Here is a 22520-nt window from a genome sequence, read left to right as displayed (position 1 = left end):
TTCACTGTACATCGTGTCCGAGGTAGATAGTTGCTATGCCGTCGGTCATAAACCTCCTCTTTTGAACCTTTCATATTGTGTAGACAGCTTGTTATTGCTTTATGCCTTGCCAAAAGCGTTGGCCTTGCCAGAGACAAGAAGTCCAACAATCAGACCGAAAAGACCGAGGACAGAGCTGAAAATCTCGACGACGAGAATCTTGACGAAGCTATGCACCCGGTGATTAGCACATGTAGACGATCGCTTATCGCATCTGGAGCAGACATACAGTGTAGGGTCGGCGGCATCGGCCAACGCGGCTCCACTGCCGTTGATGCCGACAGCGACACCGCAGATAAGGTTGCACATTCCGACGGTGATACCGGCCCAAAAGAGGGCGAAACCAGTGTAGTAGCTGTTGCCGTCGTGCAGGACCTCACCCTGCACATTCTCGAGCTGGGCGGAGAAGACGATGGCCATGATGACGCCGTAGATGGCGACGACTTCGCAGAAAATGATGGAGATCAAGTTCTTGGTACGCACGCGCGGGGCCTTGACGCCCGCGCCGAGGATGGAGGAGCCGGTGATGAAGATACCCCTAGATTTGGTACGCCCGTTAGATTTATTCATGGCCCTGCGCCGCGCGCACGCTGCATCGATTGCTGGGGAGCTTTGTTCCATACCATGCCGCGCCTACAACGGAGAGACCGATGCAAAGGGCAATGCCCGTGTCCGCCCACGCGTAGGGTGAGATAGATTCGAGGAACTCGCCGACGTTAAAGGCCTCGCCCGATCCCGTGAAGAGCATGTCTGTTTAAGAGGTGTTAGCTGGGCTGTCGTCGCTGAATCGTCGATACCATCGCGGGAATAGGGTTTCGTACAAGCTCCCACAACGAGAAGGGTGCTCCCAATGCCTCCCAGGCCATATGTGAGACTCATCGTGCTCGATTCGGTGCGTTTCGTTGCCTGTGTCGTGGATTGTGGTTGACGGCGGAGGTCTTTGGGGGGCGTTGCAGCTACGTCGAGCTCTCTAGTCCAGGCGAGTGAGGTAAGGTATCTGAGGTAAGGCCAAGGGATCCAGAATCGGGGAGGTCACATGATGTGGCTTGACGGATCCTTAGGTAATGAATGCATGGCACCTGAGGGACAAGCGGCGTGGCAGGCACCAGGGTGTCATCAGCCACCTCGCGGCAAGAGCACACCAGACCCACTTTCGACAGATGAATAAGCAGAATCCAAGGATATCCTCAAACAAGGCCACTATAAATACAACCTTGCCTCTTTCACACTCACAACCGCCTCAAACGACACCCGCCCGTAGGAGATCAGAACAAATCTCCAAGATGGCCGCCGCACCTCAATCGTTCTACGAGCTTTACCGCCGTAGCAGGTACTGCGCCATCCATAATAATTACTACACACATGTGCTACAGATGACTAACTCATTTGCTTAATGCAGCATCGGCCTTGCGCTGACAGATATGCTGGACGATCTTATCAGCGAGGAGCGCATTCACCCTCAGCTGGCGATGAAGATCTTGGCCAACTTCGATCAGGCTATAACAGAGGCCCTGCAGAAGAGCGTCAAGGCTCGTTTGACTTTCAAGGTAAGTGCTGCTCATTGATTATCCTCCTCTTTTGCGCCGAGGCTCGATGCCCTTCGACAGCCTCTGGCGCATAGCCCACAACACTTATTCATTTGGTGCAAAGTGTTGTTGGAATGCGCAGAAGATGCGCCGCCCATTGGCACGAAGATGTTGAAGCAGGGCTAATGTTGCGCGCATCATAGGGAAGCCTGAGCACCTACCGATTCTGCGACGAAGTTTGGACGTTTCTTATCAAGAATGTTCAATTCAAGCTGGATAATGGTGGGCAGATGGTGACGGCCGACAAGGTCAAAATCGTCAGTTGCAACGCCAAGAAGCCCGGCGAAGGCCCTTGAAGGGTGTGCGCCAACGACGATAAGAGAGAATCAGAGGCGGCCTCGACCACCTTACTCGGATATACGAACGAGACGCATTTGCGGACAAGGGCGATGGGAACGACAACGAGCGCCCCCAGCGGCTGCATATTACAGGCGTTCAGGCTCATGCTCTTACGATGGCACGGTTTAAGGATACGGGAGTTCGTCCATTCAAGATTGCCATTTTGATACCATCAGAGGTTTATACAGCATCGTTCATAGGTTTGCGTCAGCGCATCAATAGACTGGCTGTCTGCATTGGAAGCGTGTTGCGACTTGTGATCTTGGTATTGAGTCGCTGCTATTCAGGTCCAAGCCTGGGATGTTTCACAGTTGGGTTGTAGGATTTGGCTCAACGCAACGATTTGGTTATTGCAATTGTATTATTCTGGATATTATGTTAGGTAGACAAATACCGCTCGCCCACCATACGTCATCTTATTCCCTTTGTCCCCACTACACCAGTGACGATGTCAGATATCTTCCAATTGACATCGGCAGAAAGGGCTATGCATTGTCCTGATGATTTGGAAAGAGGTATCAACGAGTCCCGGCTTTTGAGCTTCAAACTTGAAGCAACAGCCCCAGCCACTTTGCAGAGGGGAAGAGGCCGATGCCGGGTACCTGTTGAGCGAGCCGGGGCCCCATCTTCCGGAAACGGGGATCACAACCGAAGTGGTTCCGCGTCGGGTTTCCTCCCTAGCAATTGGCAACTGGCAACAATAGACCTGGCTTCTTTTCTCCTTCAGCCTCAACGGCCTGTGACATCCAACGACTTGGTTGCCAATCGAATTCCTTTGTTCATCATTCATACAGCCCAACTCAAGTACCAGTAGTACAGAGATCCTGTCAGACCCGCATTCATACAGCGAAACAACCCTTCCGAGGTTCTGAAAGACTAGGACGCGTGCCCCTGGACTTGCACGCACTGGGATGAACCCGTTCCTCTTTCCTCTGCACGCACATACTCTCTTCCGCACGTGGGTGCATCTGCAGGAGTGCTGCAACACCGAAACCGCAGCAGCAGCAGCGGCGAGCGCACCGAACTGCCTTACCTCATCCCCCATCGCCAAGCCCACCACCAAGACCGTCATCCATCCCATCCAAGCAAACAGTAGCAGGGATCACTCACACCAACACCCAATCTCCCTCCTTCCTCCTCCTTTCCCTCTCCACATAATGCTCCGCCAGCGACAACCCGCCGCAGCATCCGCCCCCGACCGCCGCTCTCAAAAGGATCAGATACCCACCATGGCGGCCGCGACGACGACGACCCTGGACAATGAGCGCAGTCCGCTGCTCCCACGCCACGAGGACGACGCACACAGCGAACCGCCGACCGAGGCAGAAGACGACGACGAGCAAACGACTGAGAGCATGGCTTGGGCACGACGGAATCAGTGGATTATGCTCGCCGTTGCGAGCGGCGCCTGCGCTGCTTTCAACGGCGTGTTTGCAAAGTTGTGAGTTGATATTCTCATTTCGGCTCATTCGGGTGTGTTGTCGAGTGTGATGCCAAGATTTTTACCATGTTGAGTCGCCATCACCACTTGACAACCAACTTCACTATTTTGCGTTACCAGAGCAGATTGTTTCATACCTGGTAGTTCTGTGAACTATATGCGCTCATTTCGAGTGTCCTGGGCACACTTTCGGGCTATCGTCTGTTGAATGCTTTACTTACAACTATACAGGACCACAACTGAGCTCACAACGACGATATCCCAAGCAATCTCCAACTTTCTTCATCTTCAAGACATCGAAGGCGCTTTTGAGGTTGTCATGCGAGCAGTGAGTTGACTTGAGCAATCGTTACCATCAAAACCGCTAATCATGCCACAGGTCTTCTTCGGTCTCAACCTGGTCTTCAACGGTATTGTAAGGAAACTAGCCTATTATTCTCACCTGCATAAAGTCAACTAACACTCCCCTCCAGATGTGGACTCTCTTTACAAAAGCACTCGCCAAGGGTCAATCAACCACGCAGGTGTCCATCATGAACACGTCTGCCAACTTTGTCATCACCGCCATCCTCGGCTTCGCCATCTTCTCCGAGTCGCTGCCGCCGCTTTGGTGGGTCGGCGCCGCCATGCTCGTCGCCGGCAACGTCATCATCGGCCGCAAAGACGAGGAGGCGGACAAGTCTGGCGACTACGCGCCGGTGCCGCAGCAGCCGGGTCTCGCTCCCGTCCCGCTGGACGGCGGCGACGAGGACAAGGATTCCGAGGACGAGGATATCGTCGATTTGGGAGACTTGAACTCTGCGGAACACCGTGCTTGAGTTTCAAATCGGAGACGGTTGCATATAGGAGGTCATGTACATGTTTTGCTTACATATATCATGCATATTGGATAGATAGACAATACCCAAGTTGATTAAGAAGAAGTTGAGATGAACTTGAAATACCTGTGTCTGCTCACATACCTGTCAACTCACTGGCCACCCACACTTGGTATGTGTAAACATTATAGTCCTTCCTACATACCACTCGACACATTTGAACCCCTCACGCTACAAATCATTTTCTAGTAACGATCCTCTATCAAGTCATAGCCATTGGGAAAAAGAAAATAAAGGAAAAAGGAGGGGACTCGAATCAGCATAAATATTGATACAGCGAGATGCCAGGCATCTGTAGACTTTAGGCAGGTTTTCGTCAGTGAAGGAGCAGCCGCACTCATGACCATTCGGCCAAAGTGTACTTACTCGCTCAACCCGACAGACTCTGTGACAGGCTATAAAGGCAAGCGTGGTTTACGGGTGGCTTGAGCCATAGAGGTTCCGATCGTGAGGGTGTCTCAGACACTTCAGGTTCAAGACCAAAAACAGGAGAGAGGAAAGCCGACTCAAACTCGCGAGCTTGCCCAGATAAACCATCACTAACCATTGCAATAAAGTAATCGTTTGACACCGAAAATAGCCAGAATCACTCGATATGATACACATCACTCAGAGAAAAGGTATGGAGAGAGAAAAAAACAAGCTATCCATGGCATTATGTAGGACCGTGAGCCAACGTACGTTTCCACCTTTCAAGGCTGGAATTGTACCGCTCGGCCATCGACTACAACGGACGCTGCTTGTTGACAGCTGACCCATCTCTACTTCCTATAAGGGTCTGCATAGTGAGGGGGGGGGGATTATCGTGGAATACAGTCTGGATGGTGAATAAATGGGCTGTCTTACATTGACGAATACGTTAGAATCCTCCATGAGCTCCCATTATCTCCCAACTCACCGGTACGCCTCCCTGGAAAAGAGGAAAGAAGGATCCGGTAAGTAGATCTCCTTCCCTCCCATCGCAGAGCGACTTAAGGGCAGCTGGCCGAGATGTACATCGACGAGTGCCACTACACCAATACCGACAATACCACATGCAAACATCAAAAGGGGCCTAAAGACCAAAGACTTTGAAAAAAAAGAGTTCCCCCCCCCCCAGGCACGAACCAGTCAGGGCAAGGAAGGAAGGTACGATGAGATGAGATGAGATGGCTTCGCAGCGACATTCAGTGCAAATCTATTTGACATCTATATCCTCAAAACCAACATGTTCGTAACTGACATTGTGTATACATACGCCTAATCTCCCAAATGACCATGTCCCTTCCCCTGAATCACGCATCTCAAACTCCATTGCCCCGAAAGTTGCCCGCACTAAATGAAGATCAACACCAAGGAATCTAGGAGTCTCCTTTACCGGTTCTCGAGCTCCAAAGCACCGTCATCGACGTCATCCTCGTCGCCGTCTAATATCTGCGCCCCAGCCGGCCTTCCACCACTGCCTCCGCCGTTGTTGTTACCTCCACCACCACTGCCACTGCCGCCAAGACCACGCCGCTCTTCAAACGACGAAAGCTGGATTCTCCCGCCGGAAGCCATCGATACCTTGCCAGAAACCCAGCCAGCCGCACGCCGTATCCCGCTCCACAACTTCTCCTGGCTCTCCGCAAAGGCGGAGTCGTCGCGCGGGTTCTCGGCGTGTTCGGCTGTGAACTGGTACTTGAGGCAGTCCTTGACCGTCACCAGACCCGACAGACGGCCGTGGTACTCGACGAGCACGACACGGGGGCCGATTTTGCGGAAGAGTTCCATGACGGTCTCGAGGGGTAGGCGCGGGTGCGCCGTGACGGGCGTGGTGTCAATGTACCGGCTGAAGTCAACCGACGTGGTTGACATCGGGTCTAGGTTGACCGTCACGGTCGGTGTCAGTGGAGTAGTGGCGTTGAGTGAAGCCGGCGGAGGCGAGAAGATGCATCGCGCCTCCGAGTTGATGGGTCGCTCCCGCCGGACGCGGTCAACGGCGTAGCGCAACTCGGTGCGGCCGATGTAGCCAACGAGGATCTTTGAGGTTGTGTCCTCCACGATGGGGAAGCCTTGGTACTTGTCCTCCTTGAGAAGCTTCTCCAGCTCGGCGAATTCCATGCCAGTCACAGGCAAAGATGTAAGCTCCTTTCGCATCACCTCCGAGACGGGGACGCCAAAGTTGTGCTCTTCCTTGTTGTCTAAGAAGGGGAAGCCGCTGAACCAGATCATTCTATCCGCAATGCCGCCCTTGCCGAACATTTCGCTGACGATCTTGGTCACGCCGACGACGATCATGGTGGGTAGAATGTACGTCAAGGCTCCGGTGAGCTCAAACATGATGACAACGACGGACACGGTGATGTGCATGATACCACTCAGCGCGGCAGCAGCGCCGAGGAATGCGTATGTGCCGGGGGTGATACACGGCTCGTCCGGCTTACAAGTTGCAAAGAAGGCACTTGTAGGGTTGGCCTCGTGGATTGCCTGAACAATAATGCCCACTGTCCGCCCAAACGAAGCCCCAATGGCCATGGACGGAACAAAAATACCGGCTGGCACTTTGCAGCCGTAGGAGATGATGACCAGCAGAACCCTCAGAATTGTGGCCAGGGCCAGCGACAAGATATTGAAAAGTCTCTTGTCTGGCTCGCACAGGCCGTGGTAGTCCTCGGCCCCTTCGCATTCGAGGAACAAGATTTCCATGCTCTCGGTCATGTCGATTCTCAAAAAGACGTTGGGGTAGCAGATGATGGCAGTTCCGGCCGCGAGAATCGTTGCCTCTGCGATGGCATACTTTGACAGGTACTTCTTCCTGAACGCCTGAGCCCGCAAATTCCACTTCATCACAAAGGCGCCGTATAGGCCGCCAAAGATGCCCAGGATGATGTAAAAGACAACCTCGAAGAAGTGCCACGAGCGATCGTAGTGGACCTGGAACATGACGAGCTGTCCCGTCCTGAAGGGGTTCATGGCCGCAAGCACAGCCGTTGCCACAAGAGCGCAGAAGTAGCTACGCCACAACGTCTTGAGGGGGAAGTAGTTGGACATCTCTTCCAGAGAGAAAAGCACACCGCCAATGGGACTACCGAACGCGACGGCGACACCAGCAGCAGCGCACGCGCTCAGAATCTCCCTCGTCTTCGATGCGTTGCGTCGGTATTTCTCGAATAAGCGAGAAATGACGTTTCCGGTACACACGGCGTAGTGCACACTAGGACCCTCCTTGCCGACGGACAAGCCAGAGGCGATGGCCAGGGGCAGACAGACGGACTTGATCAAGAGCGTCCAGAATCCCAAGAACCCCTTCATGACGAAGCCCGCAATGATACACTTGATCTCAGAGATACCCGATCCCGCGGCGTACGGCGCAAACGACTTGACCAGAGTGGCCGAGGTGAAGGCGAAGAGGGCGCCAACGACGATATAGATAACGTAGTTGACTGGGCCGAACCCCGTCCAAGGATGCCACTCGTCGCATCCATTGTCCTCGCCCCAGCAGCAAAAGTTCTCGTTCAGGTAGAAGGCCGTCGTGCAGTGCCCCATTTTTATATCGGACAACCACTCCGTAATGATGTTGAGGAACGCAGCATTGAGCCCAATGGCGATACCAATCAGCGTGACGACGAGCCAGCCCTGCGCAGCGTCGTAGGACTCGCGAAGACGATACCTCCAGCCCGCCGCCTGGCCTGTGTCGAGCATACCGGCACGCCGCCTCCGGCGCAGCTTCTTGCGTGCCTGCTCCCTCGCGGCATCTTGTACCCAGTCTATGGTGGTGAAGTCCTCGTAGCGCTTGATCTCGGCGATCTCGTCTTCGATCTGCTGCTGCTGATGACTCGCGGGCGGGGCGCCAGCGGCCTCGTCATCGTGCTCGCTCTGTTCGGCGGTCGAGACGGCAAAGGAGATCCTCGAGCTGATGGAAGGGCGCGGGGGCCGGTGCGGGCTGTGCGAGAAGGATGTGCTTCGGGAAGTCATTGTCGTCGCATGCGCGCCGTGCTCATGTTCGCGGCGGTCGAGGATTCGTAGTGAAGCGGCGGACGTCCCAATGGGTGTCGTCCTCGGAGGTTGGCTGCTTTTTGTTCGGTTTGGCTCTTGTTCTAACAAGGCTTTGTATGGTATCGAGTTGTAGATCTTCTCCAGGCAGGCCTTCTTTGCTTGCCAATCACCAAGGGTAGGTAGTTAGTTGTAGTCGCAGGCTGCGGCGACGAGGCTAGCTGGGTGAGCAAGGATGATGAGGACAATGGTGGCCGATTTGCCGTCTCCCAGCTAATTGGGCCACTGGGGACGCTGTGAACGTCTCCAAAGTGGCGGGGGCTCCCCTGCAATTGGCGTTTAAGCTTCCACTTACCTCGCCTGGTATGCTGCACACCGGCGCGTTTTTAGTGGTCGCGTCCCAGTGGCCTTTTTGGCGCGACCCGACTCTTTCAAAAGTGATTCCCTCTCTCCTTGACGACCACCTGTGAGAAGAAAGACATCTCACACCCACGAATCCTGCAAGCGGCAATACCACGGCAACTCTTCAACAAAGTAATTGTTGAATCAAAACCTATCAGCTCATTCAGCATATGACCAAGCAGACTCGACCATAGACGCCAGTATCTCTCCGACCCCTTATCCTCCTCGGCGGGCACTCACGCCAAGGTTCAATCAGGTAGGCGGTCCTTCTTTACCTTCATCACAGTCCCCGAGTCAACCTTAAGAAATGGAAATTATTGCCATGACCATGGAATTCGGCATCGTACATAATGTAAGGATGTCATAAAAGACACCTTGGACGCATTCTCGGGCTCACTTACATGCACCCGGTCACTAGACTGGATTTGTATGAGCTCCAGAGACGGTCTCTGTTGCTTGGCTTTCGTGTGGCACTTTCGTGAGAGGCCAACCAAGTCCTTCACCAAACCCAATTCCATTCCATATCCGAGCCTTTTTAGGCAGCTTGGATGGTCTTGCCAACTTACACGAGCTTTCAAACCACAGTACATGGTCTCATGCAGCTAACATCGTTCAAGGCACATCACCTGAACCTCACCTTCTGACAACACACCACTCACATCCCATCTCAACTCACAATGCCTCCCAACAACAATGCGATACCTCCCAGAAAGGAGGTCACAGGCCAGCCTGCCCTGCCTCGTAAGTCATTCACCTCCCTCTTGACAGTATCACAGACTTTTCTGACAACCCCCTGAAAGTGGCCCGCGTGAAGAAGATCATTGGCACAGATCCAGACATTGGAATCTGCTCAAACAACGCGGCTTTTGTCATTACTCTGGCAACGGTATGATGCTCCCACCTACGCTCTTCTTCCTCGTCTTCTCATCAAAGGCTTATGCTGACCCTTCACTCAAAGGAAATGTTCATCCAGTACCTCGCCGCCGAGGGCCATAACATGGCAAAGGCAGAGCGTAAACCCCGTCGTAACGTTCAATACAAAGACTTGTGTACGTGATTCTTACGGAACAATGTTCTGCTTTCTCTTCCCTCTTGCCTCCATCTGCGTCAAGGCTCCCCCTGAGGTGTTGAGAAATGAGGTAGTAGAAGCAAAATTGAAAACAGCCACTAACACACCACACCCTCTAGCAACCGCAGTCAACCACCACGACAACCTCGAGTTTCTCGAAGACGTCATCCCCAAGACGGTCCCCTACAAACAAATCAAGGACTCCGCCGCGGCGGCGCGCCTCAACCCTAGGAAAGCCGATCAGGAGCCCAAGAAGCGGCAGTCGACCCTCAAAACTAAAACCGCCAACGCAGGCGCTTCTAGCAGCAACAGCAACGGTATCAACGGCTCAGCAGCCGCCGCCGCCTCGGATCCAGTCACGGCTGCTTCCTTCCACTCCGACGACCCAAACGCCCAGCTGGATGCCGAGGCTCGTCAGGCGGCTGGTGACGAGGACGTTGACATGACGGGATAGGCGAGATTCTAGTCCGTCTTTCCTCTCCAGCACTCCATTGTAGGGTCAGGCCAGGCCCCTTTTTTCCTTGAGCTGAAAAGACCATCTGGAAGCTTGGCAGCCTCTTGTTTGCAACTGTTTGTACAGGATAGGGGCACCTTAGTCAGTGGACCTTGGGGCTTAAGAGCATACATCATAATAGCCAGAACCGCAGCATTCACCAACGGAGGGGAGGGAACAAAAAATGATTACGAAGTGTACGATGAATAGTTGTTTCCCCTTTTTTTCTCGCCGAACGAGTATTGAATCGGTCTTTTTTCTCTTCTCGGGTCCAATGAACCCTCCATCCATTAGTAAAAAGGGTAACACAAGTTTCGTCTTCAACCCAAAGTATCCTCTTTTTTGGTTCTTCTTCATCAACAAAACAAACGCCAGTCCATGATATGACCCGTTTTCTTTTTTGCGCAACCGTAGTTGAAGTTGCCTCGTAAGTCTCCTTCGAGTGAATCCTTCGCCCGTCCTATCTGTCTCTCTTGAAAATAAGAGGTATTCGAGGGTAGGGGGGCATCCTCCTGCCGCAACCAACACTCAGTCCTCCATGGTGGCGTCCCCATCCAGGTGTACACCCGCCGGGATAGTCCCCTCGGTCAACATCTTCTCCAGCCGGATAATCTCCTGCAGACTGTCGGCCTTCTTGATCATCTCCTTCAGCCGCTCCTTCTCCTTGTCCGTGAGCTTTATCCTCGAGAGCTTCGAGGTCGCGCCGCCGCCGCCGCCGCCGGCCGTGCCGTTGGAGGCGGCGATGTCGAGTTGTTTGGACTTGTTGCCCATGATCTAAGAACACACGCAAAAGTAAGTATCGCGTAGTGTTTTTGGTCTTGCACCGTGGTAAAAGAGTAGTCGTGTAAAAAGCTTGATGGGAGGTGCGTGCGTGTGTGTGTGTGTGTGTGTGTGTGTGTGTGTGTGTGAAGAAGAGGAGAGGAGGATTGGTTAAACATACCTTGGCCGCCGCATCCGTAGGCTCCTCCGCCGTACCAAACAGCTCCCTCGCCTTCTCCCTCTCCGCCTCCTTGACCTTTTGGTAATCCAGGAACCGCACAGTCGGACACCTCCAGACGACCCAGTATCGGTAGTTCTAAGCCTTCGCTGTCAGCCTTTCTCCCCCTCTCTCTCTCTCCGCCGTGAAATCACCCCCCTCGTTCCCGTCAAGAGAATTGAGTAAAGGGGTAAGGGCAAACAGGGTTGGAAAGGAAAAAAAAGTTTCGCACCTCCTTCTTGGTCACCGGGTTATCCACCAACACCAAATGCGTCAACCGCTTGAACCCCGCCAACACATCCAGGTCCGCGAGCTGCGCAATCTGGTTCGACGCCAGCACGAGCTGCTGCAGGTTCGGGACCGCTTGGGGGAGCGTGGCCTGTATGCTCGCGACGCGGTTGTGCGCCAGCAGCAGCGTCGAGAGGCGCGCCGAGAGCGGGAAGTTGCCCAGGACTTGGATGTCGTTGTCGGTGAAGTCGATGGAGTCGTGGGGCTATTTTTCGCAATACGGTCAGCAAAAGCGCTTTCCCTTCTAATTTCTCTTCCAAGAGCTTTGAGGGGGATAAAGTAATATCGAGGGAAGGAGGGTAGGGAGGGAGGAAGAAGAATAAAAACTCACGCCTGCGACACCCAGATTCTCAATCGCCGGGATTCGATGTCCTATTCATTCCAACCGGCGCAAGACGCTATCAATTCTGGCCCTCAAAAAAGTGTAGTATCTGCTCCTTTCACACAAAACGCACCTCGGAGATCGAGCTCTCGCTCCTTGAGCGGGTTCAGGTAGGAGAGCGAGCCCTTGATGAGCTCCGCCGTGAGCCTCATCTTGGAAAGCTTCGTTCGGCTAGGTGTTGTGGTGGTGCTGGGGGTTACCTCGAAAGTGTCTTGAGTTTTTGCTGTTTGAGGATGGTAGAATCGTGGTCTCGGTGATGTTGCGACTCGGGTTATGTCGTCGAGCTATGCGATCGGTCAGTGGCGCCGCCGCAATTTGTTTCGTCGCGTCTTGGGGGTTGGTCGCGTGGGTATGCGTGATACTGAATGAATCGACGAGGCTGAAAAGTTGGAGGTCGAACAAGGCGGCCAAAATTCCCCGCCTGATTAGAGCTGCCATCCCCACGATTGCGTACGGTGCATTCTCACATCGGCACGGCCCACTCCTCGCTGCGAATACGCTCAGCTCGTGTAGTTCGATTAACTACGCACTGTGTCTTCCATGACTTACAACACCATCTCAGTAAAAAAAAAATACTCAGTTGAATCCATGTGAAATTGTGTTGGCTATATAACGATAATGTGGCGAATGTTGTAACACTCTCAGGTAGCCTTTCACAAACTCGAAATCTTCCTTCTAATTTTCTCTAAATCTTGTAAATTTATTCACTAGGTATCTATGTTCGAAGAACCCTCGACCAAACGCCCAAGAAGCAATCCGCTATGAAAACACAAACACCACGCCAGACCGGTCAACCGACAGCGTCATGCTATACGGAAGTTCAAGCAGTGCAACATCCATAATCGAGTCCAGGTGAGTCCGCAGGAGCTGCTGCTGCTGAAGCGAAATTACAGTCGAGCGCGGCGGTCGTCCACCAGCACCCGCGCTCTTCCCGCTGACTGCCGCATTCGGCGCCGTCGGTGCTTGTCGCGGGATCCTCTCCGTGTTCAGCGTCATGGTCGTCGTCGGGTGCGAGGCCGTAAACGTCGGCTTCGGGTCCTCCCCTTGCAGCCCGCTGTAGACCACGGAGCTTTCTATGCGAGACAGGTCCCAGAATCGTAACTTCTTGTCCGATCCCGCGGTGACGATGAATGCATGCCGTACGTCGCGTGAGTCCTCCGAAGCGCCCGTGCCTGCTACCATCGCACGCACACCTCGGTCTGTGTTTCCGGTCCCGCTTGGCTCAATGTTGGTAGCAAATCGCCCAAGCATACCTTCAGGCTTGTCCTCGTCCACCTCCCAAGCCTCGTACCCCTTAGGGCCCTCCTTGTTGCCTCCAACGCGGTAGATTTCTCTGCAAATAGTGCGTTCTAGGTCCCAGACGGTGACTTCGCCCTGACCCGTTCCACCACCAACGCAGACCCATTTGCCTCTGCCCTTGCTTGGGTGTATGCATAGCCTGTAGATGGAGCTCTTGCCTGGAACGCCCCAGCCCTTGAGTCTCATTCGGAACCTCAGGTCCCAAAGATCTATGACTCCGTGCGTTGTTCCCACGCATAGCCAGTTTCTCTTACGATCGACACAGAAACACGTAGGTGTCCCATGGTGGACAGGGTTCTCCAGCGTGTACAGCAGTGACATGGTCCGGAGATCGATGCCGAGGATTCTGGAGCGATTCGTCGCGAGGAGCATCACTGAGGTGGATTCCACTTTGAAGTGCTCACACCACACTGCATACTCTTCCTCTGGCAGCTGATACTCCCGCAGAAGGCGAAGTTTTCCGTACCGCAGCGTGCCGCTTGCCGAAACAGTTTCTACCTTGACGATGTGCACGCTTCCGTCGCTGGCGCAGCTGATGAAGCAGTGTGTGCTCTCAATGAAGCACAGCGCAAGCACCCTGGCCCCATCGGCGTGCTTGTGGGTTTGTCTGGATCGGTGTGTGATATTCTTCTCGAGGCGGGCACTGTCCCAGACTCTGACGGAGCCATCATCGCCTCCTGTGATGAAGAACACATGGTCTGGAGACACCACCAGACGGTTGATTGAGCCGGTATGTTCAGCAAAGGTGGCAACCATCCGTCCATGTGGGCGCCACGGCTCATCGCCTGGCTGTCCAACTAAGCGATTTGTTTTTCGACGTGTGATAGGGGTCACCATCGGTCCGAACTCGGCGATATCGTGAGGATAGTTGTCCTGGTACATTGAGTCGAGCATTTTGAGAATGCTGGGGTCGGTTCCCTCGTAGGAGTGGTTGGGCCTGAGTTTAGCCACTACACTTGTTGTACTGGTTCGACGATCCTGTATATTTGGCCGAGCAAGAGGAGCCGGGGCAAACGGGCCCTCCACTTGGCCAACAGCATTTGCTCCCGACATGCCAGTCTCAGGGACGCTCTTGTTGCTGTCTTTACGGTCCAGGAGGCTGAGGGCGCTGGCTTGGTGGCGGATGGCCCTCCGAGTTGCGTAAGGCTGGTCGTGGATGGAGGCCCCATCGTCAGTCGGGCTCCCAACCGTGAGCTTTCCCTGTCCAGTCGATGCGCGTCTCGCAGGATCGATCTCTCTTACACGAGAAACATCACGCGAAGTAGACCCCTGGTCTTCTACGACGCGAGTACGGAGACTATTGAGAGCTGCAAACCGTCTCCTTCCAGTCGAGTCATCGATTGTCATGGAGGCATCCAGAAGAGCATCGGCAATGGTGTACGGCCCCTTTTGGTTTGACTCGGGTGTAAATGTAGACTGCTGCAGAGGCTCCTCGTCAAAGAATACCGTCTGCGGAGTGATGCCCAGGCTCTTGAGGGAGATCACCTCATTGAGCTTGGCCGGTTCGCCGTCCATGCCATCCCGTGATTTCATTTTGCTGATTCGCCATATAAACTCTCGTAGCACGAGGAGTTTGAACTCGTCGTCCGGCCCGAGGCCAAGGTTCCGGAGACGTCCAAGCCATAACTCGTCTTCATCGTTCCGCGAGACTTTGCTCAGTGTATCCTTAGACGACCGACTGCTGATAGTCTTGGGGAGCGATCCAAACGAAAATGACCTGAGCTGCTGCGTCAGTTTCCAGAAGACGCCCTTGTCGGTCTTGAGAGCCCAAACTAGGGCCTGATCAAATACGGGTCTCGACATTGGCCGCTTCAAAGCGTCCAATAAACTGAGCTCAGAAAACGCAGGAACCATGCCGGTCTTGAGGTACTGCTTGACCAGAGGATATACGATGCACCTAACGTCTGCTGGAGACAAGAAACGAGTCGTCTCAGACAAGAACTCTGTCGCAGATTCTCGGATCCACTGGTTGGGGTGCATGGTGAATCGTGCAACAACGTCTATCAGCTCCCAAATTTTGGTTTTGGACAGTAACCCGAGCCGCGCCAGTTGTGCCAAAGAATGCAGAGCTGCTTGTACCACAAACTCCTCTGGATCAGTAAAGGCCTGCACCATAAGTGGCAGCATGAACTCCTCGAGGCTGACGCTTCCCACCACACTGGCTATGCTGACGACGGTCTCGAAGAAGGCACACTTTAGCATCCAGTCTCGGTCGTTTAGGTAGGTGTTTAAATGGGTTAGAAGAATATCGTTTGCCTCTGCAGGACCAAAGAAGAGGCACAGATCGGGCACAGAAGTCAAGAACGCCCTGCGAACAGAAACGTCTGAGTCCTCCACAAGTGCCTTCGTATGAAGCTCGAACATCTCGTAGAGCTCACGTTGTGCGTCGTCGAATAGTCCATCAAAGGCAGCCTCGGCTTCAATCCCTGGTTCGAGCTCAGGGTCAGCCACTGTTAGGGTCCCGTCCGACTTGAGGGTTGCCGCTAATTCCAAATAATGGGCAGCTGTGGTTGCAAGGCTTCCGATACAAGATGCATAAGTCGCTCGCACCAACGGGCTGGCCGGTTTCGATGGTGCAATCAAGGCACTTTGCAGTCGAGGTAAGATGTACTCGACAAAGATGTGCGAGTTGACAGGAGACACCACTCGGACTAGGTGTAACAACTGCGCTATTGACCGGAGCGCAGCAATGACCACAAGTTCCGACTTATCATTAAGAAGCGTTATGAGGTATGGCAACACGCGGTCTAGCTTTGCTTCGTCCGTGATCCTCTCAGAGAAGGCTAGCAGAACGTCACAGGCTCTGATCTTTGACGCCGCCCTAGCCGTATTACGGAGGGATGAGACAATCAGTGTGAGGAAGATCAAAGTCCCGTCGTCTTCAGGCGGGTCGGATGTCCCAGTGATGTACTGTTCATGGTTTGGTATGTTGAGGCGAATGGGAAAGTGCCCCAGCCCCAGCTTTCCGGCCAGAGGTTCGACTTGCATCGGGCGTTTGTCGTTTGGATAACCAAGGAAGTATGATATCTTATCAAAGTCGAGGAATACGCGATCGATACGGTCATCCGCCTCTCCCAGGTTTCTCGTTGCACCAGATATAGGACTATTCCCAGATGAAGGATCCGTAATCAACTCCATGTACTGGTGAAGGAAGTTGTAGAAGTACTCGGGAAAGACCTTCTTCTTCCAAAAATCCAAATACTGCTCTGCGGAATACCGACGTTCGGGGTCAAGCTGAATCATGTGCGATATCATATCCCGCAAGTCCTTGTCCGGGATGCGACTGATTTGCGAAATGACTGGGTCGTACTCGCCCTTGCGGAACTTGTACAATGAGCTGAGTGTGAAAATGGGCGACTCCAAGAACATCTCGGCAATGACGCAGCCGGCGCTGAAGACATCCATAGCCCACGTAAGCTTCGCGTCTTTGCTGTTGACCTCTTCCGCCGCGACGAAGCGTTCGGGCGCCACGTAACATGTTCGTCGTCCGGATGTGTCGAAGTAGTATGAGAAGTCGCCTGGATTGTCGTCGGGCAGCAGGATGGGCTTAAACGGAGCAGAAAAGTCGGAGAGGTATAACCAGTTCCAAGATGTCACCAGCGTGTTCTCCGTCTTGATGTCGCCGTGGTAAATGTCTCGAGCATGGCAGTCGCGCAGGGCGCACAGCAGCTGAAAAGCCAGCCATTTCTTCTCGATATCCTCCAGGAACGGACGGGTGCTCATGCGATCGTAGAGGGAGTTGTAGAGGAACTGTCGGACTAGGTAGCCATTCGTTTCGGTCTCGACGATGCGGTGGAAGCCCAGCGCATTGGGCACATCGGCCAGGCCGCTACGTTGTTCTTGGGAGAGTCAGTCATATGTTCAGCGATTTCGGACAACGTGTCAGAGGCTGGCTCACTCTCTATGTCGCGTTTGTACTTCCCCAGAGGCATCGGGGTGTACGGCTTGACCAGGACCTTGACAAGAGCGACTCCATCGTGATGCCTCGCACGTATGCTTTTCATGAAGCGCGCATTTCCGATGCTCTTCTCGTACACGAGGTCAGAGAGCTCGGGTATGTCGATGCCCGCAGAGCCCGCGGAGGGCGTCGCCAGAGAGAAGCCTTGGCCCATGGCGGGCGGCGATAGCTCAACTGCTCAGGAAGCTATGGGAATACTTGGTCGACGTGGTGGGGAGCGGTCATGTTGAGGAAGCCAAGTCGCGAGAAGCAGTCATTTGACCTAGTTGTACCAAGAGACGGGACTCTATCTGTGGCAGAGTTCTTGGGGTTTCGTGAAGATTGGAGGTTGTTAGTAAAGATGCCTTGTAGCAGTGATGCAATCACGAGTGCAGTTAGGTCACCGTCCCCCAGATCAAGCAAGGTACCTGCCACGGGCAGGACGCAGGCTGTCCACTTAAGCAATCAGTACCTTACCTGACGTGGTACATCGGCGTCCCGCCATCCTTAACCTCCGCACCGCGTACCCGTAAATCTGGCCCGTGCCTTCCACCCCTGTCAGGTTGGTTGAGCTCACCAGTAGCTTGGTGCAATAGCTAGCTACCTGAGGTATTCACAGAAATGCGAAGATGGACAACAGCTTACAAAGCGTGATCTGCAAACTCTCATTCAAGCACATTTGACACCTAGTTCTGTCCGCGTTCATGGACGAATCAACGAGGATTTAGGCAGCAGGTTGATCATTATTTATGCAACCTGCAGAAGCTCTCAAGGCTGGTGTGCTTTCCCCCAAGCGTCCCCACGGTGCCATTGTTCAACCCATTAGAGAACCGTTTCGCGTACTGACATCTGAACCTCGCAACCTATGTATACGCTCTCTTTTGAGCACCGTAACCGTATAGTACAACCCAAGTCCAAGCAGGAGTAATGTTCTCCAGAATCCCAGTAGCTAATGCTCCAGAAAGGTGGGTTACACACAGCTCACGTACCGTAACATCAGTCGGAAACCAGCTACAACCAAGAAAGCGAGAGAGACACACGCAAAACATGAGCTACTTGTATACCCGGCAGTTTCCTAGCGAATCATCACGCGACAAGAACGCCCGACGATCGCCAAGTTGCGAGATGGCACATGTCAAGATCTCCCCGAAGCGGAAACCTCCTCATACCTCATACCTTACCGTATGGGAGCTATAGAAATCAACCCCTCCAAACCCCCACCTTGACGCCGTGAGGAGTACTCCGTAGTAGTAAGAACATGGAAGGTGAAGGGCCACCGCCTTCACCGGGAGGTAACCCGGCCGTCTCGGCGTTCCACATCGCCAGCGAAAAGACAACCTACGGATACTTCCATTCGTACAAGATAAGAAGAAAAATGAAGGTCTCAGAAGTTTAGAACAAAGCCCTCCCTCACTCTTCGGAGGAACCACCTTGATATTGGAAAGAATAGCCCGCCGGTATTATTCCAGAACGGAACCCTTTCAAACACGACAAGCTTCTTGCTTAGCAGCAAACCCACTCCTTCCACCTTTCTTTTCCTCCCGCAATCCCAAATTCCCTTTCATGATCCCCCAAACTACGCAATCCGAAGCGAAGCGAACACAGGTAAGAAAGTAAAGAGTCATGCCTGTCCATCGAAAGTGGATGACTCTATAGATACAGTTCGTCTGAAGAGCTACGCCATACCTACGATGCCCCATGTCATCAGTGTCAAGATCTAGGTTCTAAAAGTCTCATCCCAAACTTTCTTTCCAGCCCTAGCCTCACCACCAAATTCCACCTTCACAAACACCCCCTCGTTGTGTCAGCATATCCTGCGCTTCTTAATTCGCGATCTTATTCTCCCTGGTTCAGGGACTCTCCCGATGGAGCACAAGCTGAAAGAAGCTGCTTATGCGCGCGTGACCTCAAGAGTTTCAGCCCCCGATGCGGATGAAACCATTCAGGGTAGCATCAGCGGCACAACTACTACACTATCACATCTGCCTGGCAATCGTCAGTTATAGCGAGAAGCATCATCAGTGTGAGAGAACTCTCTTTGGTATTTGAGCTAAGTAAATTGAGCGGCTATCCAGTAGGTTACAGGAGGAAGCCAAAGTAATATCGCCATGCCAAGTGTAGCAGGATAGGTTTCGCGCCACAACGGCCGATGATTAAGACGAAATCTCATTCACCTCCTCAGAACCCACCTGCCCAAGCTCTGTTGTTATTGTTGTCCTCGCATTCGCCTAGTCAACCAACGATTGTTGACTTGTCAATGTGGTGACCAGACGGCACCAAGGACGACAAAACAGACATATTGGCAGCCGTAGGCTCAGTTCTTTTGCTCAAGAGGTCCGCCATTAGGTATGTCGCATAGGCCCTCCCCGACCTCTTACTACTCCACAAACATCAGTACCTCGTCACCGCACCATGGGTATATAAGTCGACTGTTCGAAATGAAAGGGGAAGGCGCATTGCATGCGTGTTCGTCATAAAATTAGGATCGCGTATCGTTGTCTCGTCAGAGCCACTCGCATCGAGTACTGGTGTTGGTCTGTGAAGCCTCCGAGTGGCCATCATGATTCGAAGCGATGCCACGTTGAAGAAGAAAATTTCGTTCGTTCGTCTAGGATTGATGACATTAGGCGGGTCGTCGCAGAAATGTAGTTATTTCGTCTCTATGTGCAGAAAGCCAAGGGAGTCGAGTGAACTGCGGCCGGTGGAAACGTCAAACACGTTTCATTAAGAGTCGCTGGTCAATGTCGCCCAAGGGAAATTCCGACCTCTCTGTGAGGCCAAAGTCAATGCTAGCTCGATGCCTCAACGCCGTAAGCCCATGCTGGAAAGACAACTATTTTCGTTTAGGTGTATGCAAAACTCAATAAGTTGGTTTTGCTTTTTCATGAAAAAGATGAGTGTCCTTGGTGAGCGCTGGAACCTTCGGTCGAGACATCTCCCTCAATTGTTTTCCTCCAGTGTTCTGGCAAACAGACGCAAACGAGGGGGAAGGCCTTGATCTCGCCGCTAACGGGCGGCGAGTTGTCTTGGTGTCGCCCAGAGGTGTTGGATACACCGCTGTCTCGTTGGGCCTGTCGTCGAGCTTCCCATTCGTCGGCCCGCTCATCCATCAGAATACCCGTTGCCCAGCCGTCATCCCAGATACCCACAATCTTGAGCATGTCGCCGCGCTCGAGAGTAAATTCATCGGGGGCGCGGGGTTGGTAGGCCCAGAGTGTAGCGACTCTATCACCAGGGTGGATATCGTCTTGAGAGTAGTAATCCTTGAAGAACGGCAGCTGCTCAGATTGCTGGCTGGCCATGCCTTGCGGAGACGACATTCCGGCACTCGTTGGCGATTGCGGATCGGCGAGAACTGAGCTACTGGATAGAGAGCCCGTCCTCCGGATGTTAGTGGGAGGGGGTCGTAGAACACCAGCTCTGGGTTCCGACTCGGGACTGTCTCCAAATTCGGACGAGGACGGGTCATCACCTCTCCTCCTACCCGTCATATATCCTGCTGCGCCTCCAGCGGCGGCTGCCATGAGGGGGCCGCTGTTGCGACTGGGCGGAACGGGAGCCGGGTCTGATGCGCTCTCCAAAGCTGACATTCGGGCGATTCGGCCACCGGGCAAAACTTCGTAACCGCTCGTGGTCTGGGCCGGTGCTATCTTAACCGTAGACGGTCCTTGCCTAGAGGGTGACGGTTGGTTGAACACACTGCCCTTCTGGCTTCCGCGTCGTCTTCTTCTGGCGAGCAAGATGCATGCGAAGATAAGTCCGGCAATCAACAGGGCGCCGACCACGCTGCCGATAACGATACCGGCAATGGCACCACCGGATAGCCCTTTGGATGCAGCTGCCGTATTTGACGGGGTCGGGGTCGCCGTCGCCGTTGGGGGTGCGAAGGTCATGGTAGGGAAAATGGAGGGAAGCGTAACTCCGGCGCAACGCTGGTCGATGTTCGAGTTGTAGCAGCATGTGTCAGTAGAGTTAATACCACCAGATGCGCAGTAGGAGCACAATCCCACGGTGCTGTTGCCGTATCCGCAGTTCTCCTTTTCATTGGCAACGCCTTGAATGCAGTTGGATGATGACAGGGAACCGGCAGGCAGTGCGCAGTTGGTGAAGTCTGCTCGGATTTGATTCATGAGATTGCTGCCCGGATTGCCACATAGACTGCTGTCTGAGGTGAGCAGGGCCTCGCTCTGTGCGAATTCGGCCTTTGATTCACGTTAGCAGCCGTTGTAAATTGCTAGCAATTCCACAGGTCACTTACACAAGTGTCGGCGCACACGGGTCGTGAATTCGATGCAGTCAAGTTGCATGCGTCGATCGAATTCTGCACAATTGAGTTGCAGACAACTGTAGCTGTGAAGCGTGCGTATAGCTCGTCCGGGTTGGTGAGATTGACATTGCTACAGCCAAGTAATGTTTGATACCTGATTACGTATGAGCCCAGGCCTTTACGAAATCGACGACGGATGAGCTTACTTCTCCCGCACGTATGTTGTCTCAAGATAAGACGACATCTGCTGATCAAATGTTTCCCTGCTGGACACATACTGAAGGAAGGGGCTATCGAGGATGGTCAGTATGAGGTCGTAATGAGTGGTGATTGCACAAAACGTACAAAATCCCCGCCACAAAACCTGTGGTCGAAACAGATGCTGATTGGAAAGCAGAACATGTCGTCGATCCCTGCAGAGATATACAGCCTGACTGCGCCGAGACCACGGCCGAGTACAGCACTGACGAGAGTGCTGCTCTCGATATTTGACCCATCACTCGTCCTCTACCTGTAGGCGTTCCTTTGCCGATGGTTCAGTTTGTCGCCGTGTAAATCGTGGCCACCAGCTTGGAAGGCTCGGTTTGAAGTTGTTGATCAAAAAAGAATCCAGTTCATGACTATCTTTCCGAGAGGTCACAGATGATCGTCCCGAAGGAATTCCGCGACAGGCCGGACGGGAGATCGTCGCGGATGTTTGACGACTAAAGTAAAGAGTGCTTGTGGCTCTGAGAGATGCTTGGCGAGTAATAGTCGTAACCAAAAAGGATTCGGGTTGGCTTTCAATTGGTTCCGTAAAGGCCGAATGGTGTTTACGGAGCTGTTGTTGTTGTTGTTGTTGTTGTTGTCGTCGTCGTCGTCGGGAAAATAGGCGAAACGGAGGGTAGGTGGTTGGCCAATTGAAGTCAATTGAGGAAATAGCGTCAAGCGGGGACCGAGGAAGGTGAGAGGGTGTCGGATGCTCGAGTAGTTGGGTTGCGATTAACGTATTGACATGGAATGCGGATGAGATTTTGTCGCAGGAAGGAGGTTGACGGCAGTTTGACCAAGAGATTTAGAAATAGATACTCGGAGAACTGCACCACTAGGTCGGTAGGTTGCGAGAGATAAGAGGCTGAACGAGAGTAAGTAAGTGAAGGCGCACAAAGGCTGATTGGCGATATTCGGGTA

At 53.3% G+C, this 22520-nt stretch overlaps 8 protein-coding genes across 8 annotated transcripts; 3 read left to right on the top strand and 5 right to left on the bottom strand.

The window, feature by feature from the left end:
- Positions 1–99: 99 nt before the first annotated feature.
- On the bottom strand, positions 100–918 carry BDP81DRAFT_310638 (ATP synthase subunit C; the record flags this gene model as incomplete). The annotated part of the gene is made up of 4 exons (XM_060583659.1): positions 100–208; positions 269–577; positions 663–789; positions 861–918. The coding sequence occupies 4 exons, from the start codon at positions 916–918 to the stop codon at positions 100–102; spliced, it is 603 nt and encodes a 200-aa protein (XP_060449514.1).
- Positions 919–1322: 404 nt separating this feature from the next.
- BDP81DRAFT_310115 (transcription initiation factor IIA) lies at positions 1323–1921 on the top strand (the record flags this gene model as incomplete). Its single annotated transcript, XM_060583607.1, has 3 exons — positions 1323–1369; positions 1439–1586; positions 1769–1921. The coding sequence occupies 3 exons, from the start codon at positions 1323–1325 to the stop codon at positions 1919–1921; spliced, it is 348 nt and encodes a 115-aa protein (XP_060449513.1).
- Positions 1922–3121: 1200 nt separating this feature from the next.
- BDP81DRAFT_457861 (uncharacterized protein) lies at positions 3122–4223 on the top strand (the record flags this gene model as incomplete). Its single annotated transcript, XM_060593337.1, has 4 exons — positions 3122–3405; positions 3637–3733; positions 3785–3820; positions 3879–4223. 4 exons carry the CDS (start codon positions 3122–3124, stop codon positions 4221–4223), a joined length of 762 nt encoding a protein of 253 aa, XP_060449512.1.
- A 1155-nt stretch (positions 4224–5378) lies between these two features.
- On the bottom strand, positions 5379–8469 carry BDP81DRAFT_417634 (voltage gated chloride channel). The gene has a single exon (XM_060589644.1). The coding sequence runs from the start codon at positions 8217–8219 to the stop codon at positions 5637–5639; it is 2583 nt and encodes an 860-aa protein (XP_060449511.1). The 5' UTR covers positions 8220–8469; the 3' UTR covers positions 5379–5636.
- An 847-nt stretch (positions 8470–9316) lies between these two features.
- Positions 9317–10162, top strand: BDP81DRAFT_310955 (histone-like transcription factor and archaeal histone; the record flags this gene model as incomplete). Its single annotated transcript, XM_060583683.1, has 4 exons — positions 9317–9380; positions 9440–9525; positions 9598–9688; positions 9828–10162. 4 exons carry the CDS (start codon positions 9317–9319, stop codon positions 10160–10162), a joined length of 576 nt encoding a protein of 191 aa, XP_060449510.1.
- Positions 10163–10643: 481 nt separating this feature from the next.
- BDP81DRAFT_124387 (U2 small nuclear ribonucleoprotein A) lies at positions 10644–12198 on the bottom strand. The gene is made up of 5 exons (XM_060581645.1): positions 11921–12198; positions 11797–11837; positions 11410–11670; positions 11142–11276; positions 10644–10975 (listed from the first exon to the last, which is right to left on the bottom strand). The coding sequence occupies exons 1-5, from the start codon at positions 11997–11999 to the stop codon at positions 10730–10732; spliced, it is 762 nt and encodes a 253-aa protein (XP_060449509.1). The 5' UTR covers positions 12000–12198; the 3' UTR covers positions 10644–10729.
- Positions 12199–12606: 408 nt separating this feature from the next.
- On the bottom strand, positions 12607–17258 carry BDP81DRAFT_390234 (uncharacterized protein; the record flags this gene model as incomplete). Its single annotated transcript, XM_060587375.1, has 2 exons — positions 12607–16985; positions 17045–17258. The coding sequence occupies 2 exons, from the start codon at positions 17256–17258 to the stop codon at positions 12607–12609; spliced, it is 4593 nt and encodes a 1530-aa protein (XP_060449508.1).
- Positions 17259–19848: 2590 nt separating this feature from the next.
- BDP81DRAFT_124359 (uncharacterized protein) lies at positions 19849–22231 on the bottom strand. Its single transcript, XM_060581644.1, has 4 exons — positions 21696–22231; positions 21557–21640; positions 21342–21504; positions 19849–21285 (listed from the first exon to the last, which is right to left on the bottom strand). The coding sequence occupies exons 1-4, from the start codon at positions 21845–21847 to the stop codon at positions 19966–19968; spliced, it is 1719 nt and encodes a 572-aa protein (XP_060449507.1). The 5' UTR covers positions 21848–22231; the 3' UTR covers positions 19849–19965.
- Between the last annotated feature and the right edge of the window lie 289 nt (positions 22232–22520).

The sequence above is a fragment of the Colletotrichum phormii genome (assembly GCF_030913505.1).
Source record: "Colletotrichum phormii strain CBS 102054 chromosome Unknown BDP81scaffold_3, whole genome shotgun sequence".
Taxonomy (NCBI): Eukaryota; Fungi; Ascomycota; class Sordariomycetes; order Glomerellales; family Glomerellaceae; genus Colletotrichum; species Colletotrichum phormii.
This window is presented reverse-complemented; position numbering and strand designations above follow the sequence as displayed.

Coding starts and splice junctions, on each gene's coding strand:
- BDP81DRAFT_417634 (XM_060589644.1), bottom strand. CDS start 8,219: ATGACTTCCCGAAGCACATCCTTCTCGCACAGCCCGCACCGGCCCCCG.
- BDP81DRAFT_124387 (XM_060581645.1), bottom strand. CDS start 11,999: ATGAGGCTCACGGCGGAGCTCATCAAGGGCTCGCTCTCCTACCTGAAC. Junction 11,277..11,409: donor ACCCGGTGACCAAGAAGGAG/GTGCGAAACTTT, acceptor GCGAAGGCTTAG/AACTACCGATACTGGGTCGT. Junction 10,976..11,141: donor CTACGGATGCGGCGGCCAAG/GTATGTTTAACC, acceptor GTGTGTTCTTAG/ATCATGGGCAACAAGTCCAA.
- BDP81DRAFT_124359 (XM_060581644.1), bottom strand. CDS start 21,847: ATGGGTCAAATATCGAGAGCAGCACTCTCGTCAGTGCTGTACTCGGCC. Junction 21,641..21,695: donor GGTTTTGTGGCGGGGATTTT/GTACGTTTTGTG, acceptor CATCCTCGATAG/CCCCTTCCTTCAGTATGTGT. Junction 21,286..21,341: donor CCGTGTGCGCCGACACTTGT/GTAAGTGACCTG, acceptor CGTGAATCAAAG/GCCGAATTCGCACAGAGCGA.